Genomic DNA, 27703 nt, shown 5'->3' on the forward strand with positions numbered 1-27703 from the left:
TATTTGTTCTTCCAAAATGGACAACCTCACACTTGGCAGGGTTGAACTCCATCTGCCACTCCTCAGCCCAGCTCTGCATTATATCTAAGTCCCTTTGCAGCCGACAACAGCCCTCCTCCACCAATCTTCGTATCATCTGCAAAGATTCCCACGGATGCAGTCAGCAGGGACACTACCGGTGACTCTTACCGCCCACATTCTGCAGGAGGAACATTCAACTGCCCTAACCTCCATTCCCACTATTCTAAATTCCCAACGAGATTACTAAAATACTAAACAAAAAATAAAGAAACCAGTTACTGGTTTCCAGTCAATTTAAATACAACTATTCTGGCACTTACCCTTGTCTGTGAAGTAGTCTTTGGGCTGGAGCATTCTGCCCCTGGCTTGGTTGAAGAATTCTAGAAATAAGCAGTGAGATATTTAATTTTGTACAGTATTGCAAAGAGCCTTACATTGTTGATCTTTATCTGGACTTACCTGGTTGCAGAGGAAGCCTTTTGTTTCACATGGGACTTCTGTTTACTGGTTATTCCTATTTCAGCAGCCCTTGAAAATAAAAGTGAATACTAATCAAATTCCAGGAAGGTGGCAATAATTTCCCCAATCTAGCTGTGTTCATCTCCCAACCTTGATCTTGCAAGTAAACAGGAGCAAGTGAATTTTCACCATCTCTTCATAAACCTATCACAGGGTCTTTTTCTATGAAAATAAAAACAACTGATGTTCAGCTTTTGAATACTAAATACTTATTTCTTTTATAACTATAATGACAAACAGTACTGTTACAGTAATTGTGGAACTTACTTAATCTGCCTTTTTCTGTCTAAAGATTTCTGTGTCGCAATCGAAAGAGCTCCTCTTTCTTTAGGGCTCTTCCATTTTTCCTGCAGTAACGGTGAAAAAGCCCATTTAAGATCAAGAAAGACAAAGTGCAACAGATTATACAAATAAAGCAACATTCTTGTATCTTTGCATTATTTTTGTGGATACAGGCACCGATGAAAGCCTACTGTCTTTTATCACTTATTTATTTGGAAATTATGTAACATGACAATCTAGAAGCTATGCAGCAATGTTTTCGAGGAATAATTATATCGCCTTAATATGTTCCTAAATGACTGAAATTTTCTTAACTTAAAAAGAATTTCTTGTTTCATGTATAACCAAGTTAACAGTACGTATTAACTGACTCATCTGAATTACATTCATTTTTAACTTTTTTGTTCACTGATGTGACCATTGCCCTTGAGAAGGTGGTGGTGAGCTTCCTTCTTGAATCGTTGCAATCGATGTGCTATAGCCAAACCCACAATGCCATAAGGGAAGGAGGTCCAACATTCTGACCAGTTTCACTGAAGGACCAGTGATATATTTCAAAGTCAGGATGATGAGTGGCTTGGAGGGGAACTTGAAGGTAGTGGTGATCCCCATGTATTTGCTGCTATTGTCTTTCTGGTCAGTAGAAGTTATGGGGTTTGAAACGTGTTCATGAAGAATCCTTTAAAGCCGATGCAGGGTATCTGTGGATAATATACACTGCTGGCAATTGATAATAGAGGAAATGAATGTTTTAATGATGGATGGAGTGCCAATAAAGTGGGCTGCTTTGACCTCAATGGTGTCTCGTGTTCTTGGAGATGCACACATCCAGGAGAAAATGAGGACTGCAGATGCTGGAGATCAGATGCACACATGCAGGAAAGTGAGGAGTATTCCACTGCATTCCTGACTTGTGTCTTGTAGTTACTAGACAAGAAGAAAGTGAGGTTTGCAGACGCTGGAGATCAGAGTCGAGAGCGTGGTGCTGGAAAAGCACAGCAGGTCAGGCAGCATTCGAGGAGCAGGAGAATTGACGTTTCAGACATAAGCCCTTCATCAGGAAGGAGGTTTGTAGTCTTGGGGGCTGAGAGATAAATGGGAGGGGGTGAGGCTGGGGCGGAAGATAGCTGGGAATGTGATCGGTAAATGAAGCTGTGGGTGGAAGTGATAGATTGGAGAGGAGGGTGCAGCAGATGGGTGGGAAGGAAGGAAGATGGACAGGTAGGACGGTCAAGGGGGCAATGCCGAGTTGGAGACTTGGGACTGGGGTAAGGTTGGAGGAGGAGAAATGAGGAAACTGGGAGATAGTGAGGAAAGAGATCAATCGGAGACGGGTACAGTTGAGAACAGAAGTGAGTCAAACAGTCAAGGTAGGCAGGGACAAGGTAGGACTAGATTAGATTAGACTTACAGTGTGGAAACAGGCCCTTCGGCCCAACAAGTCCACACCGACCCGCCGAAGCGTAACCCACCCATACCCCTACCTTTACCCCTTACCTAACACTACGGGCAATTTAGCATGGCCAATTCACCTGACCTGCACATCTTTGGACTGTGGGAGGAAACCGGAGCACCCGGAGGAAACCCACGCAGACACGGGGAGAACGTGCAAACTCCACACAGTCTGTCGCCTGAGTCGGGATATGAACCCGGGTCTCAGGCGCTGTGAGGCAGCAGTGCTAACCACTGTGCCACCGTGCCGCCCACAAAGTGCTGCGTAAGGCGACAGGGAACACCCCACCCCATCAACTGAATGCAGATAAGCGGTTGTTGGCAAAGCAGATTAAGGACACACAAGGAAGAGTCAGACACCCGAGATGGGACTTGAACCCACAACCCCTGGCTTAGAAGGCCACTGCCTTATCCATTAGGCCACTGGAGCTGCACAATAATACTAATAAAATAAACTGCATTTACTTCAATGCAAGGGGCCTAACAGAGAAGGCAGATGAACTCAGGGCATGGTTAGGAACATGGGACTGGAATATCATAGCAATGACAGAAACATGGCTCAAAGACTGGCAGCTTAATGTTCCAGGATACAAATGCTACAGAAAGGATAGAAAAGGAGGCAAGAGAGGAGGCAGAGTGGCATTTTTGATAAGGGAGAGCATTACAGCTGTGCTGAGGGAGGATATTCCTGGAAATACATCCAGGGAAGTTGTTTGGGTGGAACTGAGAAATAAGAAAAGGGATGATCACCTGATTGGGATTGTATTATAGACTTAGAGTAAAAAGTGAGGTCTGCAGATACTGGAGATCAGAGCTGAAAATGTGTTGCTGGTTAAAGCACAGCAGGTTAGGCAGCATCCAAGGAACAGGAAATTTGACGTTTTGGGCCAGAGCCCTTCATCAGGAATTTTTCTGATGAAGGGCTCTGGCCCGAAACGTCGAATTTCCTGTTCCATGGATGCTGCCTAACCTGCTGTGCTTTAACCAGCAACACATTTTCAGCATGATATTATAGACCCCCCCAATAGACAGAGGGAAATTGAGAAACAAACTTGCAAGGAGATCACAGCTATCTGTAAGAATTACAGGGTAGTTATGATAGGGGATTTTAACTTTCCAAACATCGACTGGGACTGCCATAGTGTTAAAGGTTTAGATGGAGACGAATTTCTTGTGTGTACAGGACAAGTTTCTGATTCAGTATGTGGATGTACCTACTAGAGAAGGTGCAAAACTAGACCTACTCTTGGGAAATAAGGCAGGGCAGGTGACTGAGGTGTCAGTGGGGAGAGCTTTGGGGCCAGCGACCATAATTCTATTCGTTTTAAAATAGTGATGGAAAAGGATAGATCACATTTAAAAGTTGAAGTTCTAAATTGGAGAAAGGCCAATTTTGATGGTATTTGGAAAGAACTTTCGAAAGCTGATTAGGGGCAAATGTTCGCAGGTAAAGGGATGGCTGGAAACTGGGAAGCCTTCAGAAATGAGGTAACAAGAATCCAGAGAAAGTATATTCCTGTCAGGGTGAAAAGGAAGGCTGGTAGGTATATGGAATGCTGGATGACTAAAGAAATTGAGGGTTTGGTTAAGAAAAATAAGGAAGCATATGTCAGGTATAGACAGGATAGATTGAGTGAATCCTTAGAAGAGTATAAAGGAAGTAGGAGTATACTGGAGGGAAATCAGGAGGGCAAAAAGGGGACATGAGATAGCATTGGCAAACAGAATTAAGGAGAATCCAAAGGGTTTTTACAAATATATTAAGGACAAAAGGGTAACTGGGGAGAGAAAAGAGGCCCCTCAAAGATCAGCAAGGCAGCCTTTGTGTGGAGTCACAGAAAATGGGGGAGATACTGAATGCATATTTTGCATCGGTATTTCCTATGGAAAAGGATATGGAAGATATAGACTATAGGGAAATAAATGGTGACATCTTACAAAATGTCCAGATTACAGAGGAGGAACTGCTGGATGTCTTGAAACGGTTAAAGGTGGATAAATCCCCAGGACCTGATCAGGTGTACCTGAGAACTCTGTGGGAGGCTAGAGAAGTGATTGCTGGGGTTCTTGCTGAGATATTTGTCTCATCGATAGTCACAGGTGAGGTGCCAGAAGACTGGAGGTTGGCAAACGTGGTGCCACTGATTAAGAAATGCGGTGAAGACAAGCCAAGGGAACTACAGACCGGTGAGCCTGACCTCAGTGGTGGGCAAGTTGTTGGAGGGAGTCCTGAGGGACAGCGTGTACATGTATTTGGAAAGGCAAGGACTGATTAGGGACAGTCAACATAGCTTTGTGCATGGGAACTCGTGTCTCACAAACTTGATTGAGTTTTTTGAAGAAGTAACAAAGAAGACTGATGAGGACCGAGCAGAAGATGTGATCGATATAGACTTCAGTAAGGCGTTCGACAGGGTTCCCCATGGTAGACTGATTAACAAGCTTAGATCTCATGGAATACAGGGAGAACCAGCCATTTGGATACAAAACTGGCTCAAAGGTAGAAGACAGAGGGTGGTGGTGGAGGGTTGTTTCTCAGACTGGAGGCCTGTGACCAGTGGAGTGCCACAAGGATTGGTGCTGGGTCCTCTACTTTTTGTCATTTACATAAATGATTTGGATGTGAGCATAAGAGGTACAGTTAGTAAGTTTGCAGATGACACCAAAATTGGAGATGTAGTGGACAGAGAAGAGGGTTACCTCAGATTACAACAGGATCTGGACCAGATGGGCCAATGGGCTGAGAAGTGGCAGATGGAGTTTAATTCAGATAAATCCGAGGTGCTGCATTTTGGGAAAGTAAATCTTAGCAGGACTTATACACTTAATGGTAAGGTCCTAGGGAGTGTTGCTGAACAAAGAGACCTTGGAGTGCAGGTTCAAAGCTCCTTGAAAGTGGAGTTGGAGGTAGATAGGATAGTGAATAAAGCATTTGGTATGCTTTCCTTTATTGGTCAGAGTATTGAGTACAGGAGTTGGGAGGTCATGTTGCGGCCGTACAGGACATTGATTAGGCCAGTGTTGGAATACTGCAAGCAATTCTGGTCTCCTTCCTATCGGAAAGATGTTGTGAAACTTGAAAAGGTTCAGAAAAGATTTACAAGGGTGTTGCCAGAGTGGTAGGATCTCAGCTACCAGGAGAGGCTGAACAGGCCAGGGCTGTTTTCCCTGGAGAGTCGGAGGCTGAGGGGTGACCTTATAGAGGTTTACAAAATTATGAGGGGCATGGATAGGATAAATAGACAAAGTCTTTTCCCTGGGGTCGGGGGGTCCAGAAGAAGAGGGCATAGGTTTAGGGTGAGAAGGGAAACATATAAAAGAGACCTAAAGGGCAACTTTTTCACGCAGAGGGTGGTACGTGTATGGAATGAGCTGCCAAAGGATGTGGTGGAGTCTGGTACAATTGCAACATTTAAGAGGCGTTTGGATGGGTAAATGGGCCGGGTGCTGGCAGGTGGGACTAGATTGGGTTGGGATACCTGGTCGGCATAGACAGGTTGGACCGAAAGGACTGTTTCCATGCTGTACATCTCTATGACTCTTCGACTCAATTACTGGACAAGCATCAGGTGTCAGGCGGCATGTTATTCACTGCAGAGTGCTGAGCCTCTGACCTGCTCTTGCAGACACTGTATTTACATACCTAGTCCAGAACAGTTTATGGTCAGAATATGTTTCGTACTACTGTTTAAGTCAAAAAGTATCCTTAATGTTTTCTTTTAGAAATCGGGTGTCATGTTACAAAAATGATTTTTCTTGTGACACATTCCCCGAACATTTTATCTGCATTAACAATTCAATAAGGACTTGTTACATTAATTAAACTCTTACAGAAAATATTCCCATGCTTCTCTGAGTACAATTTGCCTTGGAAATAGTGAGGACTGCAGATGCTGGAAAGTCAGAGTCGATAAAGTGTGGAGCAAGAAAAAGCACAGCAGATCCATCAGCATCAGAGGAGCCGGGGAGTCGATGTTTTCGATCAGAATCTTTCATCTTTCAGGTTCCTACCTGAAACGTCGACTCCCCTGCTCCTGATGCTGCTTGACCTGCTGTGCTTTTTCCAGCTCCACACTCTATTGACTATAATTTTCATGTCCTACCTTGTACTTGTCTCTATTAGCTTCCCTAAATAAATTAGATGTCATAAAGTAATGTTCCAACACAAAAATAATATTCAGGTACAGAAATACTTCGTTCACTGACCCCTAGTTAGTATAAGTTACCATTTGTCTCAGCTGTTTTTCTTTGCGAATTTCCCGATCATGGCTCAGAATTTGCATTCTATCTTCAGGATTAAATACAAAGAAGATGTCGTGAATCTCATAAAGGGCAGCTCGTAACTAGAAAAAGGAAACCAACACTTACAGATATGGAATTTTGCAGTCTAAAGTTCAACGGACTGAATTTGTGCAGTTTGACTTAATACCTGTGTAACAACTCTTTCGTGCAATGAAAGATCTTGCGATGACACAGCACCTCTTTTGAGAGGGGTTTCTATCTGAAAATTATTGATAAATTCCAAGGTATCCTTCAACAAAAACATACAAGTGATTACATACAAATCCAAATGATTGCTACTGCTAGAAATTCAAAATAAATTGAAAAGCTGATTTCTACCTCAGTTTATTTCAAAATCTATTAAAATATAAATTGTTCTAAGCATAATATTTTTTATCGCAACAATATCTGTTTCCAACTTTCACTGAAGAATTGAGAATATATCAAAAAAGGAGAATTTGAACAGCTATCTTTGAAACAAAGGAATAGGACTAACTGAACAGCTCTTCCAGAGGCAACAATATCACAATGGGCTGAAAGATTCCATGAGTGATTTTTATCCACAAGCATACAGTGTCAGATTTTAAAGTTCTTACTTTTACAGTTTGTTGAAGTTGTTTCAATTTCTCTGTTTTCATCAGTCTACGAGTAAGGAATCCTTTTGCCACAGCTGTAACTTTATTAAATTTCTTCTGGATGTCTGATGTATTCACCTTAAATACAGAGATTTCGTCACAATGACATCAAAGTGAAAGCTTGACAAGTTTCTCGAGTTAACTCGATTCGCTCCAAAGTATTACAGATAAAAAACAACAAACAAATAGATAAATTCCTTAAACAAATAAAAAAGAACTGCAGATGCTGGAAATTAGAAATTGCTGGGAAAACTCAGCAGTCTGGCAGCATTTGTGGAGACAAACAGAGTTAACGTTTTGAGTCCAGTGACCTTTCTTCTGAAGAAAATATAGCCGGGAAAAGACAGGGTTTAGGGAGTGGAAAAGAGTAATGGGTTGGAGCATCCGCTTAGCATTCGCTCCATCCCCCCATCCCATCTTAAGCATATACTCTAGCATTTTCCAAGCTACAATCAGATAAATCCCTTCACAAAGCAAAGTAACGAGCTGAGGACTGCTATTCACATGAGATATTGACCAATACTGTATTGGGAAATAAATCTTTTGTTCAGAATCTATCAGGTAGCAAATGGTCAAATGCAGTCCATCCAGTTTGTTTATGATAGAAAGGTTTTCATCATAATTTGCCGACATAAGAGATTCATTGTATTCTTAGCTGGTGTGTACTCACGAATCATTTACACAGCCGTGTTACACCCAAAAAAAGGCACCACAATATCTCTAAATAAGAAGGGACAATCCATTCTCCAAAATGTGGAAGTACTTGGAATTTAATATGCATGGACTGGGTTTGCTAGGGCTCAGGAAACTTGACAGTTAAATGCAGGAAGGAGCTGCCAGGTGAAAATCAATGACAGCACTATGTTAGCATTTTAACTCCATTAAACTTAAAAAGAGAATTGTATACTAATATGATGCATTGGTACTTCCATTTTTTAAAAAAATGTTCCCAGCTAGTTATCTGCTTCTAAATTCTATTTTTGCACTCCTGGAGATAAAAGGTATAACTCATTTGTCTTCTTTCATTTGTATCAGCCTCTTCGCTGAAAATTTCAGTCGATTCTCATCACAAGATTACTCTTCAAAGAAAGCAATGCAGCATTAGTGTGAGGTGACAATTTTCCTGGGATATACAAGCAGGAACTCTAGTTTAGTCCACATTTGGTGCAAGAGTTCATTCCATTGAAGGAACTAAAGTGCATCGTGGAAAGAGCTGCACAAAGGGTCATGAACAATTGGCTGGAGGCAGTCAACCTTGTCAAGAGGCTACATAGCACAATACTCTAATTGTAAAGCCTTTAATTTAAAAGATTACAATAAGAAGGACAATAGAATATTATATGGCCGTCTAGGAGGAGGAAGTGAGGACTGCAGATGCTGGAGATCAGAGTCAAAAACTGTGGCGCTGGAAAAACACAGCAGGTCAGGCAGCATCTGAGAAGCAGGAGAGTCGATGTTTTGGGCATAAGCCTGTTCTGATGAAATGCTCATGTTCAAAAACATTGACTGTCCTACTTCTCGGATGCTGCCTAACCTACTGAGCTTTTCCAGCATCATATTTTTTGACACAATCTAGAAGCTTGATGTTCTATTTAAGAGAGGAGAGAGGTCAGATTTATTGGCAGTGATTCTATCACATTTTAATAAAATTACCTCCCCCTCTTGCAGATGCTAGAACTGTGTTAATGAACAGAGTACATAATTCATATATTTTAAAAATATTATTTGCATCATTGGCTTTTTCACTCCAAGAAAAAAAATTAGTTTTGATTTTAAAGGTGAATAAAATAGTTACTAGTTATTGCCTATGCACACACTTCAGTCTCAGTGAAACCTCTTGAAACCTGACAGAGCAAATTCATTCTCAATATAAAATACAGATAGACATGATAATCTGGAGAACTCCAGTTCTGGTAGACCTCCTGGCTTCTATCCCACGTGGAAAACGAGTCAAAAAAAATTACAGAAGAGCTCTAACAATAGTGAAATGCTGGTCTGAGTCCCATCCCATGTAGAACTGAGCTGACATGAAAGCCAGCATCTGCACTTAATTCCATGTAAATCTTAAAATTTACATGGAATTGGCGTGTTTAGACATTTTTTTGGGATTAGTGGTGCTGGAAGAACACAGCAGGTCAGGCAGCATCCGAGGAGCAGTAAAATCGACGTTTGGGGCAAAAGCCCTACATCAGGAATAAAGGCAGAGAGCCTGAAGCATGGAGAGATAAGCTAGAGGAGGGTGGGGTGGGGAGAAAGTAGCATGGAGTACAATAGGTGAGTGGGGGAGACAATGAAGGTGATAGGTCAGGGAGGAGAGGGTGGAGTGGATAGGTGGAAAAGGAGCTAGGCAGGTAGGACAGGTCATGGGGACAGTGCTGAGCTGGAAGTTTGGAACTAGGGTGAGATGGGGGAAGGGGAAATGAGGAAACTGTTGAAGTCCACATTGATGCCCTGGGGTTGAAGTGTTCCGAAGCGGAAGATGAGGCGTTCTTCCTCCAGGCGTCTGGTGGTGAGGGAGTGGCGGTGAAGGATACCCAGGATCTCCATGTCCTCGGCAGAGTGGGAGGGGGAGTTGAAATGTTGGGCCACAGGGCGGTGTAGTTGATTGGTGCGGGTGTCCTGGAGATGTTCCATAAAGCGCTCTGCTAGGAGGCGTCCAGTCTCCCCAATGTAGAGGAGACCGCATCGGGAGCAACGGATACAATAAATGATATTGGTGGATGTGCAGGTAAAACTTTGATGGATGTTGAAAGCTCCTTTAGGGCCTTGGATGGAGGTGAGGGAGGAGGTGTGGGCACAGGTTTTACAGTTCCTGCGGTGGCAGGGGAAGGTGCCACGATGGGAGGGTGGGTAGTAGTGGGGCGTGAACCTGACCACGTAGCTACAGGGGAACGGTCTTTGCGGAAGGCGGAAAAGGGGTGGGGAGGGAAATATATCCTTGGTGGTGGGGTCTTGTTGGAGGTGGCAGAAATGTCAGCGGATGATTTGGTTTATGCGAAGGTTGGTAGGGTGGAAGGTGAGCACCAGGGGCGTTCTGTCCTTGTTACGGTTGGAGGGGTGGGGTCTGAGGGCGCAGGTGTGGGATATGGACGAGATGCATTGGAGGGCATCTTTAACCACATGGGAAGGGAAATTGCGGTCTCGAAAGAAGGAGGCCATCTGGTGTGCTCTGTGGTGGAACTGGTCCTCCTGGGAGCAGATACGGCGGAGGCGGAGGAATTGGGAATACGGGATGGCATTTTTGCAAGAGATAAGTTGGGAAGAGGTGTAATCCAGGTAGCTGTGCGAGTCGGTGAGTTTGTAAAAAATGTCAGTGTCAAGTCAGTCGTCATTAATGGAGATGGAGAGGTCCAGGAAGGGGAGGGAGGTGTCAGAGATGGTCCAGGTAAATTTAAGGTCAGGGTGGAATGTGTTGGTGAAGTTGATGAATTGCTCAACGTCCTCACGGGAGCACGAGGTGGTGCCAATGCAGTCATCAATATAGCGGAGGAAGAGGTGCCGGTGTAATTACGGAAGATCAACTGTTCTATGTAGCCAATAAAGAGATAGGCATAGCTGGGGCCCTTACGTGTGCCCATGGCTACTCCTTTGGTCTGGAGGAAGTGGGAGGATTCGAAGGACAAATTGTTAAGGGTGAGGACCAGTTTGGTGAAACAAATGAGAGTGTCGGTGTAAGGGTACTGTTGGGGATGTCTAGAGAGGAAAAAATGGAGGGCTTGGAGGCCCTGGTGGATGGAGGTGTAGATGGATTGGATGAGGTGCTGGGGGCCGGGGAAACGGAAGTCTTGGAGGAGGTGGAGGGCGTGGGTGGTGTTTAGACATCCAAATACATGCAAGAGGAATGACAATAAATTACTGGTAAAAAACTAACTCTATATTCTAAGAAAAACAAAGATTTAATAAGCATATTGATCATTCCACACATTACTTCTGCCATTTAGGAATCCAAGTAGATTTTACAGAACTATCTTGTTCCATCTCACCTGGGACCGTCTATTCCGTTGTTTAAGGAAACATGAAATCTGCATCTCATGCATTTCATCATTCCCAGTTCCCCATTGACTCAAAGAGGATTCAGCATTTGTTGAATTACTGGTAAAGGCTGGAAAAATAAATTGACAAACAATGCAACTTCAAAACATTGAGGAAAGATTTTAAAAATGCTCTATCACTGAATACCCACCTTCTGAATTATACATTCTTTAACTCATTTACAGGTAATCTCCCCAAGATTAGGTTACAAATCATTCAAACCAGCTATCACGAACATTACAGCTTGGAGTAATTCTCATTTACACCAAAGTTCAATGTCATTAGGGTGGATAACAAATACTAGTCTTGTCAGCACACTCTATCCCACAAAAGAAAGTTAAAATAATTGAAATCATCCAAACTTCAGCACAAAATCAGATGAATGCATTGTGATTGATAGGAAGTGAAGAAATAAACAACAAGGTGACAGGCTGGAATCTATTATTAAACAGGTTATAGCAGGCTATCTGAGAAATCTCAATGCAATCAGCCACAGCATGATGGTTTTGGAAAGAAATGGCACTTAATGAATTTATTTGAATTTTTTTTATTGAGGTAACTAACAGCACTGATGTGGTGTACTTCGATTTCTAGAAAGCATTTGATATGGTGCCACATCAAACACTACCATAAGACCAGAAACAAAGGAGCAGCAATAGACAATAGACAATAGGTGCAGGAGTAGGCTATTCAGCCCTTCGAGCCTGCACCGCCATTCAATATGATCATGGTTGATCATTCCTAATCAGTATCCTGTTCCTACCTTATCTCCATAACCCTTGATTCCACCATCTTTGAGAGCTCTATCCAACTCTTTCTTAAATGAATCCAGAGACTGGGCCTCCACTGCCCTCTGGGGGAGAGCATTCCACACAGCCACCACTCTCTGGGTGAAGAAGTTTCTCCTCATCTCTGTCCTAAATGGTCTACCCCGTATTTTTAGGCTGAGTCCTCTGGTTCGGCACTCACCCATCAGCGGAAACATGTTTCCTGCTGCCAGAGTGTCCAATCCTTTCATAATCTTATATGTCTCAATCAGATCCCCTCTCAGTCTTCTAAACTCAAGGATATACAAGCCCAGTTGGTTCAGTCTTTCAGTGTAAGGTAATCCCTCCATTCCAGGAATTGACCTTGTGAATCTACGCTGTACTCCCTCAATAGCCAGAATGTCTTCCCTCAAATTTGGAGACCAGAACTGCACACAGTAATAGGCAATTTGGCCCATTCAGTCTCCTTCGCCTTTCGATCATGATTGACAGGTTTCTCAACCCCATTCTCTTGCCTTTTACCCATAAACCTTCATTCTCTGATGAATCAAGAACCTAACTGTCTGAAAAAAATCAAGCCTTCCTCAGCCTTCTGCAGCAATGAGTTCTCCACATTAACCAGCCCCTGGCTGATGATATTTTTCCTCATCTCAGTTCCAAAGGGTCATCCTTTCACTCCCCTCAGGTCTTGGTCTCCCCTACCAGTGGAAGCATCTTCTCCATGTTCACCCTATCCAGACCTCTCAATATTCTCAAGTTTCAATAAGATTCCCCTCTCACCTTTGTAAATGCCATTGAGTATAGAACCAAAGACCTCAACTGCTCCTCATATGACAAGCCCTTCACTCCCAGGATCATTCTTCAGAACTCCTCTGGGATTCCTTAAAGATCAACACGCCCTTTCCAGAGATATAGGGTGCAAAACCCCTCACAATATTCAAAATTCAGTCTGATGAGAATCTTATACAGCCTTAGCAGCACATCCCAGTTCATCTTCTTGCCCTCTCATTTGTTAACAATGCATTTGCCTTTTTTAATTGCTCACTGAACCTGCATGCTCATCTTAAGAGCACACAAAATAGAAGTTGTGGTGTAGGAGACAACATAACAAGCAGGACAGCAGTTTGGTTAGCTAACCGGAAGCAGAGTAGGGATAAACGGGTCACTTTCAGATTGAAAAGATTGAGTGAGTGGAATGCCATAGAGGTCAATAGTGGGATCTTCAGCTATTTGCAATTTATATAAATATCATGGATGAAGGGACCAAATGCAGAATTTTTAAATTAGCTGATGACACAAAGACAGATGGGAAAATAAGTTATGAAAAAGATATGAATCTGCAAAGGGATCTAGACTGGTTAAGTGAGTGGGCAAAAATTTAGCTGGTGGAATATCAAATTGGGCATACATAAACCTGATCACTTTGGCAGGAAGAACCAAAGTATTTAAATACGAAAGAATTGTATACTGAAGTACAGGTAGATTTCAGTGTTCTGTACATTATTCACAAAAGGTGATTAGAAAGACAAATGAAACTAAACAAACCGAAGAATTCGAAGTCATCTGGCCCTTTGAGCCTGCTCCAACATTTAACAGGATCATGGTTGATCAGGCAACCAACTATCCTGTTCCAGCCTTTTCCCCGTTATCATTTGACCCCTTCAGCTCTAAGAACTATACCTAACTCACTCTTGAAAACATTCGATATTTTGGCCTCCACCATTTTCTGTCAGAGAATTCAAAAGACTCACGACTCTTTGGGTGAAGGAGTTTCTCCTTGTCTCAGCCCTGAAAGGCCGAACACAAAACATAGAAAATAGAACAATAGACTGCAGAACAGGCCCTTCGGCGCCGACCTGTGAAATATTCTTAGCTCATCCTCATACACTATCCCATTATTATCCATCTGCTTATCTAAGGATTGTTTAAATCTCGCTAATGTGGCTGAGTTAACTACACTGGCAGGTAGGGCATTCCACTGCCCTGGCCATTCTGAGTAAAGAACCTGCCTCTGACATGTCTTAAATCCATCACCCCTCAATTTGTAGTTATGCCCCATTGTACAGGCTGACGTCATCATCCTAGGAAAAAGACTTTCACTGTCTACCCTATCTAATCCTCTGATCATCTTGTATGCCTCTATCTTAGCCGCCTTCTTTCCAATAAGAACAGACCCAAGTCTCTTAGCCTTTCCTCATAAGACCTTCCCTCCAGACCAGGCAACATCCTGGTAAATCTCCTCTGCACCGTTTCCAATACTTCCACATCCTTCCCGAAATATGGCGACCAGAACTGTAGACAATATTCCAAGTGTGGCTGCACTAGCGTTTCGTAGTTGTGGTTCCGGAACTCAATCCCTCCACCAATGAAATCTAACATACCGTATGCCTTCTTAACAGCACTGAAAATGTGTTGCTGGAAAAGCACAGCAGGTCAGGCAGCATCCAAGGAGCAGGAGAATCAACGTTTCAAGCATGAGCCCTTCTTCAGGAAGAAGGGCTCATGCTCGAAATGTTGATTCTCCTGCTCCTTGGATGCTGCCTGACCTGCTGCGCTTTTCCAGCAACACATTTTCAGCTCTGATCTCTAGCCCTCACTTTTTTCTTAACAGCACTATCAACATGGGTGGCAACTTTCAGGGATCTCTGTCAATGGCCTCCAAGATCCCACTGCACATCCACATTACCAAGAATCTGCCTTCCTGTTATTCTTCCCAAAGTGAATCACCTCACATTTAGCTGCATTGAACTTAATTTGCCAACCCTCAGCCCAATTCTGCAATTTGTCCAAGTCCCCCTTCAACATTCTTCTACACTGTCCACTACTCCTGTCATCTCCTAATCCATCCACCTATGCCTGCGTCGAAGTAGTTTGTAAATATGACAAACATCAGTGGTCCCAAAACAGATCCTTGTGGCACACCACTAGTAACTGGACTCCAGGCTGAATATTTTCCATCAACCACCACTCGCTGCCTTCTTTTGGATAGCCAGTTTCTAATCCAAACTGCTAAATCACCCTCAATTCCATGCCTCTGCATTTTCTCCAACAGCCTACCATGTGGAACCTTATCAAAGGCTTTATTGAAGTCCATGTACACCACATCAACTGCCCTACCCTCATCTACATGCTTGGTCACCTTCTCAAAAAACTCAATGAGGTATCGTATCCTGCAATTGTGGCCTCTAGTTCTGGACTGCCCAGTCATCAGGAACATCATTCTTACATTTATCCTGTCAAGTCCTACTAGAATTTCAGAGGTTTCCATGAGGTTTCCCCTTATTTTTCTAAGTTCCTGTGAATTTCATCCTAACTAATCTAGTCTCTCTTTATGTTATTATTTAAAGTAAACAGTATGCAGTACAACAACAGAAATGTTTTGTTGCAGTTGAAAAGGGTATTGGGGAGATCACGCCTAGGGTACTGTGAAAAGTTTTGGTTTTCTTATTTAATAACGAACGTAACTACATTCAAAATAGTTCTAATGGAACTGGGTGGGTTTATCACACAAGAAAGGTTTGAACAGTTTAGGCCTGTATCAATTGGAATTTAGAAGGATATGAAGTGCCCTTAAGAAAACATGAGATCCTGAGGCTATTGGACAGATAGATTCCAAAAAGAATATTTCTCCTTATGGAAGTAGTTAACACTCAAGGACACAGTTTAAAAATAAGATAGAGAATGTGAGACTAATTAGCAAGGTTAGATCTCATGGAATACAAGGTGAACTCGCCATTTGGATACAGAACTGGCTCAAAGGTAGAAGACAGAGGATAGTGGTTGAAGGTTGTTTTTCAAACTGGAGGCCTGTGACCAGTAAGTGCCACAAGGATTGGTGCTGGGTCCTCTACTTTTTATCATTTACATAAATGATTTGGATGCGATCATATGAGGTACAGTTAGTAAGTTTGCAAATGACACCGAAATTGGAGATGTAGTGGACAGAGAAGAGGGTTACCTCAGATTACAACAGAATGTGGACCAGATGGGCCAATGGGCTGAGAAGTGGCAGATGGAGTATAATTCAGATAAATGCGAGGTGCTGCATTTTGGGAAAGCAGATCTTAGCAGAACTTATACACTTAATGGTAAGGTCCTAGGAAATGTTGCTGAACAAAGAGACCTTGGCATGCAGGTTCATAGCTCCATGAAAGTGGAGTCGCAGGTAGATAGGATAGTGAAGAAGGCGTTTGGTATGCTTTCCTTTATTGGTCAGAGTATTGAGTACAGGGGTTGGGAGGTCATGTTGCGGCTGTACAGGACATTGGTTAGGCCACTGTTGGAATATTGTGTGCAATTCTTGTCTCCTTCCTATCGGAAAGATGTTGTGAAACTTGAAAGGATTCAGAAAAGATTTACAAGGATGTTGCCAGGGTTGGAGGATTTAAGCTATTGGAAGAGGCTGAACAGGCCAGGGCTGTTTTCTCTGGAGTGTCAGAGGCTGAGGGGTGACCTTATAGACGTTTATAAAATCATGAGGGGCATGAATAGGATAAATAGACAGAGTCTTTTCCCTGGGGTGGGGGGAGTCCAGAACTAGAGGGCATAGGTTTAGTGTGAGAGGGAAAAGATATAAAAGGGACTTAAGGAGCAACTTTTTCACACAGAGGGTTGTACGTGTATGGAATGAGCTGCCAGAGGATGTGATGGAGGCTGTTACAATTGCAATATTTAAGAGGCGTTTGGATGGGTATATGAATAGGAAGGGTCTGGAGGGATATGGGCCGGGTACTGGCAGGTGGGACTAGATTGGGTTGGGATAACTGATCAGCATGGACGGGGTGGACCAAAGAGTCTGTTTCAGTGCTGTACATCTCAATGACTCTATGGAGAATATTCTTTTTTCTCAGAAGGTCATGAGTCTGTGGAATTTTCTTCCCCTCAGTACAGTGGAGGCAGAAAGTTTGGATATTTTTAACACAGAGGCAACAAGATTCTTAACTAACAAGGAGTCAAAGGTGATCAGTATAGGCAAGATACTTGGGGATTGAAAATATCTAATTTTGGAAATTCCATCATATTTATTTTCACATAGTTGAATGTAATTTTAAAGGAACAACAGCAACTTAAAATTAAACATAGATAACACTGCAGAGAGATAATTTTGTACTTTAAAATCAGAATCAGGTCCAGTGTTGATAAGGGTATTTTAAGTACTAAATATTATACAATTATTAGTGAAGATTCAAGCAACTGTAAAACAAAATGCTTTGTTTTCATAGCCTTTAGAAATTCTAATTACCAATGTTAGAAGAATTACTGAGTTGATGACCATCCACTTGAGTGATTAGAGATGAAATCGAGTAGTTTTCATTTAATCTCCTCCAATCTAATGACATTTCTTTACTGATGCGATTTTCTGTTGATTCCAACACAAAATTCATTTGCTCTCTAAATCGTCTTTCCTGTTCCTCTATTTCCTGAAACCCAAGAAGAAAATCAGATTGTAAAGACCACACCTTCCTATTTTTCTCCAGTTCTGGATTGCACATCCAAAAAGGAAAACTTGAATACTTCTTTTAGCAAAGAAAACCATAGAAGGAGACAGTGCAGTTTTAGAAACAAGTTCTGGAACTATTGCGAGTTGTATTTTCAATTTGTTCAAACGATGGGAGATTGATGCTGGACTTATTGACACCATGGGTGGATGCATATTCAGGGCAATTTTGCCCAGAAACAGAATGTTTTTTACAATCAATCCCGTAATCAGGATAGTTGTGTAGCTCAGTCTGACAAGACTAATTGTCCCAATCTGATTGGACAGGTTGCCAGCCTGGCTCTCTTAGCAAGATGACAGCAGAGTAAGACGCTCCAGCCCTAGTTCCTCTACTTGCCAGTCCCTGTTACTTTTTCTTCCTTTTTCCCTCTTTGTTGCAGTGCCCCCCACCTCACTGCCACCCCCCCCTCCAACACCACCCTGCCCACCACCACCCTTTTAACTTCTTAAACTACCTAGTTGGAGGGAATGAGGAATGGAGGCTGAGACCAGTCCAGCGCAAGAGACGAGTTGGAGACCGTGCCAGCGTGGGAAGCAGGTCGTGGCCTGAGCCCAAAGCAGAGTGAGTCCAGTCCCAGGCGTAAGTCTCGGTCAGAGCCCAAAGCAGGGAGCAGAGCAAGGCATGGACCGAGCTGAAAGGCGAGTCACGGTTTGCAGCAGAACAAGCTCAGGTCAGCAGGAGAGAGGAGTCCTGGAGGCGAGTCCAGGACAGAGGCAAGTGCGTGGAAGCAGTGAGGCCTTGTGTTCTGAAAAAGGACTTTAACTTGAGTACTTTAAAGATACTTTTCATTATCATTCTGGACTTTTTAAACTCTGCATTCCCACACGAGTCTTTTTTTTACTATTTCACTTCACAGATACATTTAAAGTATTGTACTTAGGTACTCTGTACTTAAGATGGTGCTGGCAGACCCATCATAAACTTTTCACTGCACTCCTTCGAGTGCATGTGACAATAAAGGCTATTCTATTCTATGAACACACAGCTGCAGAAATCCTTCAGACTTGAAAAATGACAACACGCTCTTTCTCCTTGCAGGGAAATAATAAAACGTTGTAAGACAGCGAGCTATTCTCACCATTTGCTTATATGCTATTGCCTCTACCTAGTGCCAGAAAGGCTAACCAGTTAATCGATCTGAGTCTGCAGCAAGAAATTGAAAGGACTGAGAGAGAAGATTATTAGAGATTGGAAGGGCTCACAAGAAGCTTAAGGACAACTCACTAAATCTTGGGATTAGAGCTATCAAACTGTGTTCCCTAATTTATTTTTCTCCACCCCCAACACCTGTGTCTTTGAGCTCTATCTCTACCTATCAAAGAAGGTATTTGGTATGCTTTCCTTTATAGGTCAGAGCATTGAATATGTGAATTTGGAGGTCATATTGTGGCTGAACAGAACATTGGTTCGGCCAATTTTGGAATATTGCGTGCAATTCTGGTTTCCTTCCTATCGGAAGGATGTTGTAAAACTTGAAAGGGCTCAGAAAAGATTGACAAGGGTGTTGCCAGGTTTGGAGGATTTGAGATATTTGGAGAGAGTGAACAGGCTGGGGTTGTTTTCCCTGGAGTGTCGGAGGCTGAGGGGTGACCTTATAGAGGTTTATAAAATCATGAGGGGGATGGAAAGGATAAATACACAAGGTATTTTCCCTGGGGTGAAGGAGTCCAGTACGAGAGGGCATAGGTGAGAGGGGAAAAATTTAAAAGGGACCAAAGGGGCAACATTTTCATGCAAAGGGTGGTGCACGTATGGAATGAGCTGCCAAAGGAAGTGGTGGAGGCTGGTACAATTACAACATTTAAAAAGGCATCTGGATGGGTATATGAATAGGAAGGGTTTAGACAGAAATGGGTCAACTGCTGGCAAATGGGACTAGATTAGGTTTGAATATCTGGTCAGCATGGACAAGTTGGATTGAAGGGTCTGTGACTCTATTTACTCCTTACTCCCTCCCCACCCTATCATCTGCATATAAACCAACAATTTCCTTGCTACCATAATTTCTGAGGAAGGGTCACCAGACCCATAACCTTTACTCTGATTTCTCTTCACAGGTACTTGCCACACCTGCTGAGCTTTTCGAGCAACTTCTGCTTTTACATCTATGTTCTTTGGTTTGTCTATGTCTGGCAGGGTTTAAGAAAGGGTAGAGTTTAGGTTGATAGTTCATATTTTGTTTGCCTGCAATATTATGGACCAGACAGATCCTCAAAATATATTATGGAGACAGCCTAGATACTAACTTTTATATTTTAAAAATGCGTGTAAGGCGGTGTGATCCATATATGATTCTATTGGTCCACCACTAAGCTTTCATGAAAATATAATTAATTCTGACAATACAGTTAAAATACAAAAAGAAAAATTGGTATAAATTTACTCTATTGAAACACTGAACAAGTTAATGTATTATTTAACCCCAATCATCAACTGTTCCAAAAATAAGCAACATCCCTACACAAACACAATTTACCACCTGATGAAGGGCTTATGCCCGAAACGTCGAATTTCCTGTTCCTTGGATGCTGCCTGACCTGCTGCGCTTTTCCAGCAACACATTTTCAGCTATGAGCTGTTTTCCCCTATCTTCACCTGACTCCTGATGTCTGTCTATAGTGAATAGCAGGTGAGTGGCCATGGAGCTGGCATGGACAGTATGATGGGCCATTGTGACAGGGAATGAGAAGATGCAAGGGCTAGACAGCCTAACAATTTCAGAAATATCAGAGATAAGGTCCTAGGGAACTGTGGCTGGCCAGCCTGCTTCAGCATTCAGCCATCCCCACTGCTGCAAAATTTGGAGTTTTCCCTGGTTGAGACACACACTCAAGATGAAAGAATTCTTACAAAGAGTAAAACTGAGAGAATTTCAAGTATTGCAAAAGAAACATACACATAATGCAGGAGGAACAGTAAAGGGTTAAAAATGGGATATTAACAAGTTATATGCCAAACATAATACTGCAAAATAACATCTTTTAACTCTTCTCCAATGACATTATATTCCTGTAACAGAAGAACATTATGGCATTAGAAAAGGCATTGGCTATCCATCAGTTATGCAGCATTTAACAAAGAAAATACTTCAGCAACCTTCCCCCAGTAAGGAGCATTTTACCTGTTTATTATGCTTTTTTGATGGTAAAATTTGATGGCAAAATCTAAAATGTCATAAACACTCTTCCTACCCTTCGCAGTTTCTGTTGCTCCTTTTCCTGTTCAGCAATCAGCATAGACAATTGTAAGGTGTGTTGTTCCTCCAATTGCTTCCGCATTTCTACAAATGTCATCATCTGTTTTGCTATAAGCTCTCCATCTGAATAATGGAAAAGGACAAAAATAATTTAACTCTCCAGAAATACAAATATGCCTGGATTTCCAGACAAACTAGGAGCAGAGTAGCCCATTCGGTCTTTGATCCTGTTCAGACATTCAATAAGCTCATGATTGATCTGCTTGTGTTTCAAATACCATGTTTCCATCTATCCTCAAAAACCTTTAATGTTCTTGCCTCATGTGACACCTCATAGGGGTGGCACACTAGAAATCACTATTCCTGGAGGCACCACAAAAGATTTTGAAAAGTACAGAATTCCCCAATAATCTGGCTTTCAACCCAGACTGAGAAAACATGGACGAAACTTCTGTCCTTTAAACAAAATACTAATTATTGCCAGTCAATAGACTCGACTGAGAAAGTGAAGTCTGCATATGCTGGAGACCAGAGCTGAAAATGTGTTGCTGGAAAAGCGCAGGAGGTCAGGCAGCATCCAAGCAGGAGATTCGACATTTCGGACATAAGCCCTTTGGGCATAAGAAGGGCTTATGCCCGAAACGTCGAATCTCCTGCTCCTTGGATGCTGCCTGACCTGCTGCGCTTTTCCAGCAACACATTTTCAGCAATAGACTCGACCTTCAAGTAAACATATGAATCGTCAACATGTAACTCTACTAGTTAAAACTCTAACTCACTTATAAGACTTCCACTTTACGTACTGACAGACAAAAACAAAATGGGTGTTATACTTAGAGGGAAGGGCAGGCAGTGAACACTACCTCTAGGTTTTGGTGAGATAATCCTCTGGCTCATTAAATCACTGTTTCTCGATTTTCTTTTTCCAGCTTCTTTCACCTGTTTGCAGGAGGCACAGAGTGACTGGCTCACATTTATCAAAAGGTCGCTGACACTAATTAAAAGTCACAACTGACAGAAACCTTTGAGGGGAAACAAATGACTATCTTCAGGTCTGAGATGCTTTTTACCGCAGAGCAGAAAAGGATCATACCTGTCAGGAGATCCAATGGCTTTTACCCTGAACATTCACATCCTCAAGCAGTTCAATGAGCTGGAAGTCAATCATGTATTTGTTGTAGAACACCTTTATCATCTGTTAATTCTTTCACACACCAGCTATTTGTCCTGATGAAGGAGCGGGGCTTCGAAAGCTAGTGCTTCCAATTAAACCTGTTGGACTATAACCTGGTGTTGCATGATTTTTAACTTTGTACACCCCAGTCCAACACCAGCATCTCCAAATCATGACAGCTAATTGTTGCCAGCCAAATCTTCATTTGCACACAGCCCCGGCTCCATCATGCATGTAACTACACTCTCCCTACAGCTTAAACTAACAGCTATGTAAACAGAACTTGCAAGTGAAGGAACTTGTTTCAAATGGATTTTGTTTAACTCACTCGTGGGAACTGCTAGCTGGCCAGCATTTATTACCTGTCCCTAGAAGGTGGTAGTGAGTTGCAATGTCCATGTTTTTGTAGCATGACCCACAGGGAGAGTAGTTCCCCTGAGGGACAGAATTCCAGGATTCTGACCCAGTAACAAGGAAGGAACGGTGATATACTTTCAAGTCAGAATGGTAAGTAGTTGAAGGAAAGCTTGCAGATGGTGGTGTTCCCACAGAACAGCTTCCTTTGTCCTTCCAAATGGAAGTGTTTGTGGGTTTGGAAGGTGCTGTGGAAGGATTTTTTTGTGAATTTCTACTATGCATCTTGTACATGGCACACTACTGCTGTTGAGTGTCAGTGGTGGAGGGAGTGAATGGTTGTCAATGTGGTGTCAATTGAGTGGGCTGCTTTATCCTGGATAGGGTCATCATCTTGAGTGTTGTTGGAGCTGTGCTCATCCATCTAAGTGTGGAGCATTCCATCACACTCCCGACTTGTGCATTGTCGACTGTAGACAGGCCTTGGCGAGTTACTCGCCACAGTCTTCCTACCTCTTGACCTGTTCTTATCAACACTGTGTTTATGTAGTGAATCCAGTTGAATTTCTGATCAATGATAACCCCTAGGATATTGACACTGGGGGGACTCAGTCATAGGAACATCATTCAATATCAAAGAGCAGTGGTCAGATTGTCTCTTATTGGAGATGGTCGTTGCCTCACATTTATGTGGCACGAATGTTACTTGCCACTTGTCAGAGTGGAAACTGTTCAGATCTTGTTGCATTTGAACATCGGCTGCTTCAGTATGACAAGTTACGAATGGTGCTGAACATTGTGCAATCATTGGTGACCATCCTCACTTCTGACCTTATGATGGAGGTCAGGTCATTGATAAAGCAGCTGAAGATGGTTGGGCCGAGGACACTACCCTGCAGTGCTGGAGCTGAGACAACTAACCAACTACCACAACCAGCTTCCTATATACCAGGTATGACTCCAACCAGCGATGGGTTTGCTCCCCACCCCAATATCCATTGATTCTAGTTTTGCTAGGCTTCCTTGATGTCATATTCTGTCCTATATTGCCTTGATATCAAGGGCTGTCAGCTCTTTTGCCCATGTTTGAACCAAGGCTGTAATGAGGCTGACTGGTCTTTGCAGAACCCAAATTGAGCATCATTGAGCAGGTTCTTGCTTGATAGCACTGTTAATGACATCTTCTATCACTTCACTGATGATAAAGGTTGGAATGATGGGTTGGACTTGTCTTGCTTTAAGTAGACAGGACGTACCTGGGCAACTTTCCACATTCTCAGGTAGATGCCAGCATTGTTACCCTACTGGAAAAGCTTGGCTAGGGAAGCACAAGTTCTGGAGTACAATTACCAGAATGTAGACTTTGCAGTATCCAGTACCTCCAACCATTTCTTGATAGCATTTGCAATTAATCAAATTAGCTGAAGCCTAGCACTTGTGATGCTGGAAACCACTGGAGGAGATCGAGATAGAAAATTTGCTTGGCCCTTCTGGCTAAAGACTGGTGCGAATGCTTCACCTTTATCTTTTGCGCTGATGTGTTGGTTTTTCCAACACTCAGAATAGGGATATCGATGGAGTGTCCTCTTCCAGTGAGTCATTTCATTGTCCGTGACTGGACGTGGTTACAATCTTTCAAACATCCTTGGCTTTTCAAACCAAGTTTAGGCCACAATCAAAAATACAAAAAATTAAACAGATATGGTCTTTGGACTGACAAGAATCCACTTCCACTGCCTTACGAATATTAAATTGTCTCATTTAACTGCTGTCTGAGTGTTCCAAAGGGAATACAAGATTAGCATGGAGCTGGAAAAGCACAGCATGTCAGGCAGCATCCAAGGAGCAGGAAAATCGACGTTTCGGGCAAAAGCCTTGCATCAGTAATGAGCCTGGGTGCCTCAGCAGTGGAGAGATAAATGGGAGGGGGTGGGGCTGGGAAGAAGATAGCGGAGTGCAATAGGGGGATAGAGGTGGGGGTGAAGGTGATAGGTCAGAAAGGAGGGTGGGGCTGATAGGTGGGCAAGAAGCTTGACAGGTGGGTCAGGTCAGGAGGACGGTGCTGAGCTGGAAGGTTAGAAGTGGGGTAAAGTGGGTGGAGGGGAAAATGAGGAAACTGTCGAAGTCCACATTGATGGCATGGAATTGAAGGATCGCAAGGCAGAAGATGAGGTGTTCTTCCTCCAGCTGTTGGATGGTGAAGAAGTGGGGATGGAGGAGGCCCAGGACCTGTGTGTCCCCAGCAGAGTGGGAGGGGGAGTTGAAATGTTTGGCCATGGGGCGGTGGGGTTGATTGGTGCGAGTGTCCCGGAGATGTTCTCTGAAGCGCTCTGTGAAGAAGCGTCTGGTTTCCCCAATGTAGAGGAGACCCCATCGGAAGCAAAGGATACAATAAGTGACATGTGTGGAAGTGCAAGTGAAACTGTGCGAGATGAGAAAGGCTCCTTTGGGGCCTTGGACAGAGGTGAGGGGGGAGGTGTGGATGCAGGTTTTGCAATTTCTGCGGTAGCAGGGGAAGGTGCCGGGAGGGGAGGGTGGGTTGTTAGAATGCATGGGCATGACCAGGTCATCACGGAGGAACAGTCTTTGCGGAAAGTGGATAGGGGTGGGGAGGGAAATATCTCCCTAGTGGTGGGGTCCGTTCGTAGGCAGCAGAAATGTTGGCGGATGATGCAAGTTTTGCAGACGTTGGTGGGATAGAAGGTTGAGGACCGGGAGGGGGCTCTGTCCTTGTTGTGGTTGGAGGGTGGGGTTCGAGGGCAGAGGTGTGGGATGTGGATGAGATGCATAGGAGGGAAAATTGCAGTCTTTAAAGAAGGAGGCCATCTGGTGTGTTCTGTGGTGGAACTGTTCCTCCCGGGAGCAAATGCAGGGAAGGCAGAGGAATTGGGAATACACGATAGCATTTTCACAGGAGGTAGGGTGGGAGCAGGTGTAATCCAAGCAGCTGTAGGAGTCAGTGGGTTTGTAGAAAATGTCAGTGCTGATTCAGTTATTGTTGGTGGAGATGGAGAGGTCCAGGAAGGGGTGGGAGGTGTCAGAGATGGTCCAGTTGAATTTAAGGTCGGGGTATGTGTTGGTGAAGTTGATGAACTGTTCAACCTCCTAGTGAGAGCACAAGGTGGCGGCAGTGCTATCATCAACGTAGCAGAGGAAAAGGTGGGGAATGGTACCAGCATAACTCCGAAAGACGGACTGTTCTATGTAACTGACAAAGACATAAGCATAGCTGGGGCCCATGTGGGTGCCCATGGCTACCTCTTTCGTTTCGAGGAAGTGGGAGTATTCAAAGGAGAAATTATTAAAAGGTGAGGACCAGTTCAGCCAAATGAATGAGTGTGTCAGTGGAAGGGTACTGGTGGGGATGTCGGGAGAGGAGGAAATGGGGGGCTTGGAGGCTCTGGTCATGGTGGATGGAGGTGTCGAGAGACTGGATGTCCATGGTGAAGATGAGACGTTGGGGGCCAGGGAAACGGAAGTCTTGGAGGAAGTGGAGGGCATGGGTGGTGTCCCAAACATACATGGGGAGTTCCTGGACCAGTGGAGGGAAAAAAAATCAGACAGTATCGAGGTAGGGGAAAAAAAGGCAAGTTATTAACTAAATGCAGAGAAACTTCAAATTGGAGGTGCAGAGGGATCCTCGTTTAAACATGGAATGGCAAAACGTGGCAGCGCAGGCTTAGAGTCATAGAGGTGTACAGCATGGAAACAGACCCTTCGGTCCAACCCGTCCATGCCGACCAGATATCCCAACCCAATCTAGTCCCAGCTGCCAGCACCCGGCCCATATCCCTCCAAACCCTTCCTATTCATATACTCATCCAAATGCCTCTTAAATGTTGCAATTGTACCAGCCTCCACCACTTCCTCTGGCAGCTCAGTTCATACACATACTACCCTCTGCATGAAAAAGTTGCCCCTTAGGTCTCTTTTATATCTTTCCCCTCTCACCCTTAACCTATGCCCTCTAGTTCTGGACTCCCTGACCCCAGGGAAAAGATTTTGTCTATTTACCCTATCCATGATCCTCATAATTTTGTAAACCTCTATAAGGTCACCCGTCAGCCTCCGATGCTCCAGGGAAAACAGCCCCAGCCTGTTCAGCCTCTCCCTATAGCTCAAATCCTCCAACCCTGGCAACATCCTTGTAAATCTTCTTTTGAACCCTTTCAAGTTTCACAACATCTTTCCAATCGGAAGGAGATCAGAATTGCACGCAATATTCCAACAATGGCCTAACCAATGTCCTGTCCAACACAACATGACCTCCCAACCCCTGTATTCAATACTCTGACCAATAAAAGAAAGCATACCAAATGCTGCCTTCACTATTCTCTCTACCTGAGACTCCACTTTCAAGGAGCTATGAACCTGCACTCCAAGGTGTCTTTGTTTAGCAACACTTCCTAGGACCCTACCATTAAGTGCATAAGTCCTGCTAAGATTTGCTTTCCCAAAATGCAGTACATCACATTTATCTGAATTAAACTCCATCTGCCACTTCTCAGCCCATTGGCCCATCTGATCCAGATTCTGTTGTAATCTGAGATAACCTCCAATTTTGGTGACATCTGCAAACTTACTAACTGTACCTCTTATGCTCGCATCCAAATCATTTATGTAAATGACAAAAATGTAGAGGACCCAGCACCGATCCTTGTGGCACTCCACTGGTCGCAGGCCTCCAGTCTGAAAAACAACCCTCCACCACCACCCTCTGTCTACTACCTTTGAGCCAGTTCTGTATCCAAATGGCTAGTTCTCCTTGTATTCCAAGGGCCTATTCCCGTGTTTTTGCTCTTTGTTCTTTGAATGACCTTGTACACAAATTTGCAGGAATCCGGTATGTAGGTAGCAGGCAATAAGGAGGGCAAATGAAATTTTGGCATCTGCTAATGGAATGGTGTATAAAGTGAGAAAGAATTGGTGAAACTGTGCATGGCATCAATGAGACTACACTTGGAGTACTAGATTAATTCCAAAGATGAAAGGCTTGTCTTATGAGGATAAAGAGCTGCATACAAACTTAAACAGTCCCTGCGTTGCCACGTTTTGCCCTTCCATCTTAAAACTAGGATCCCTCTACACCTGCAATTTGAAGTTTCTCTTCATTTGGTTGAAAACTTGCCTTTTTTGTCCCCCAGCTCGATACTGCCCCATCCCCCCAGTCCAGGAACTCCCCACATATGTTTGGGCCACCACCCACACCCTCCACCTCCTCCAAGACTTGCGTTTCCCAGCCCCTAAAGCCTCTTCCTCACCCAGCTGCTCCTGACTTTCACCCCATCACAGACCTTCTTGTTATCTTTATTCCACACACTGTCTCAAAATCTATGACTTAGCTAACTGTCTCCAGTTCTGCTTCTTTATACCCTTTCTGAACATTACACATTACTGATAATGTCACTGGACTGTTAACCTAGATGTCTGGGTCAGGACAGATTCAAATTCCACCATAGCAGTCGATGGAATTTAAATTCAATTAATAAATA

At 43.4% G+C, this 27703-nt stretch overlaps 1 protein-coding gene across 10 annotated transcripts in view; it reads right to left on the minus strand.

The window, feature by feature from the left end:
* Nucleotides 1–27703, minus strand: part of LOC132825308 (centriolar coiled-coil protein of 110 kDa-like) — an 83827-nt gene that overhangs the window by 17335 nt on the left and 38789 nt on the right. For all 10 annotated transcript variants that reach the window (XR_009645773.1, XM_060840415.1, XM_060840414.1 and 7 more), the window contains 9 exons: nt 20679–20806; nt 17232–17409; nt 11174–11292; nt 7152–7268; nt 6704–6805; nt 6501–6617; nt 808–887; nt 481–549; nt 342–401 (listed from right to left, as the gene is read on the minus strand). Coding sequence is in view for 9 of the 10 variants with exons in the window: in XM_060840415.1 (XP_060696398.1) it covers nt 342–401; nt 481–549; nt 808–887; nt 6501–6617; nt 6704–6805; nt 7152–7268; nt 11174–11292; nt 17232–17409; nt 20679–20806 (970 nt within the window). In the remaining variant the exon portion in view is untranslated. The remainder of the gene's footprint in view (nt 1–341; nt 402–480; nt 550–807; nt 888–6500; nt 6618–6703; nt 6806–7151; nt 7269–11173; nt 11293–17231; nt 17410–20678; nt 20807–27703) is intronic.

Source organism: Hemiscyllium ocellatum, chromosome 20 (assembly GCF_020745735.1).
Source record: "Hemiscyllium ocellatum isolate sHemOce1 chromosome 20, sHemOce1.pat.X.cur, whole genome shotgun sequence".
NCBI classification, from domain to species: Eukaryota; Metazoa; Chordata; class Chondrichthyes; order Orectolobiformes; family Hemiscylliidae; genus Hemiscyllium; species Hemiscyllium ocellatum.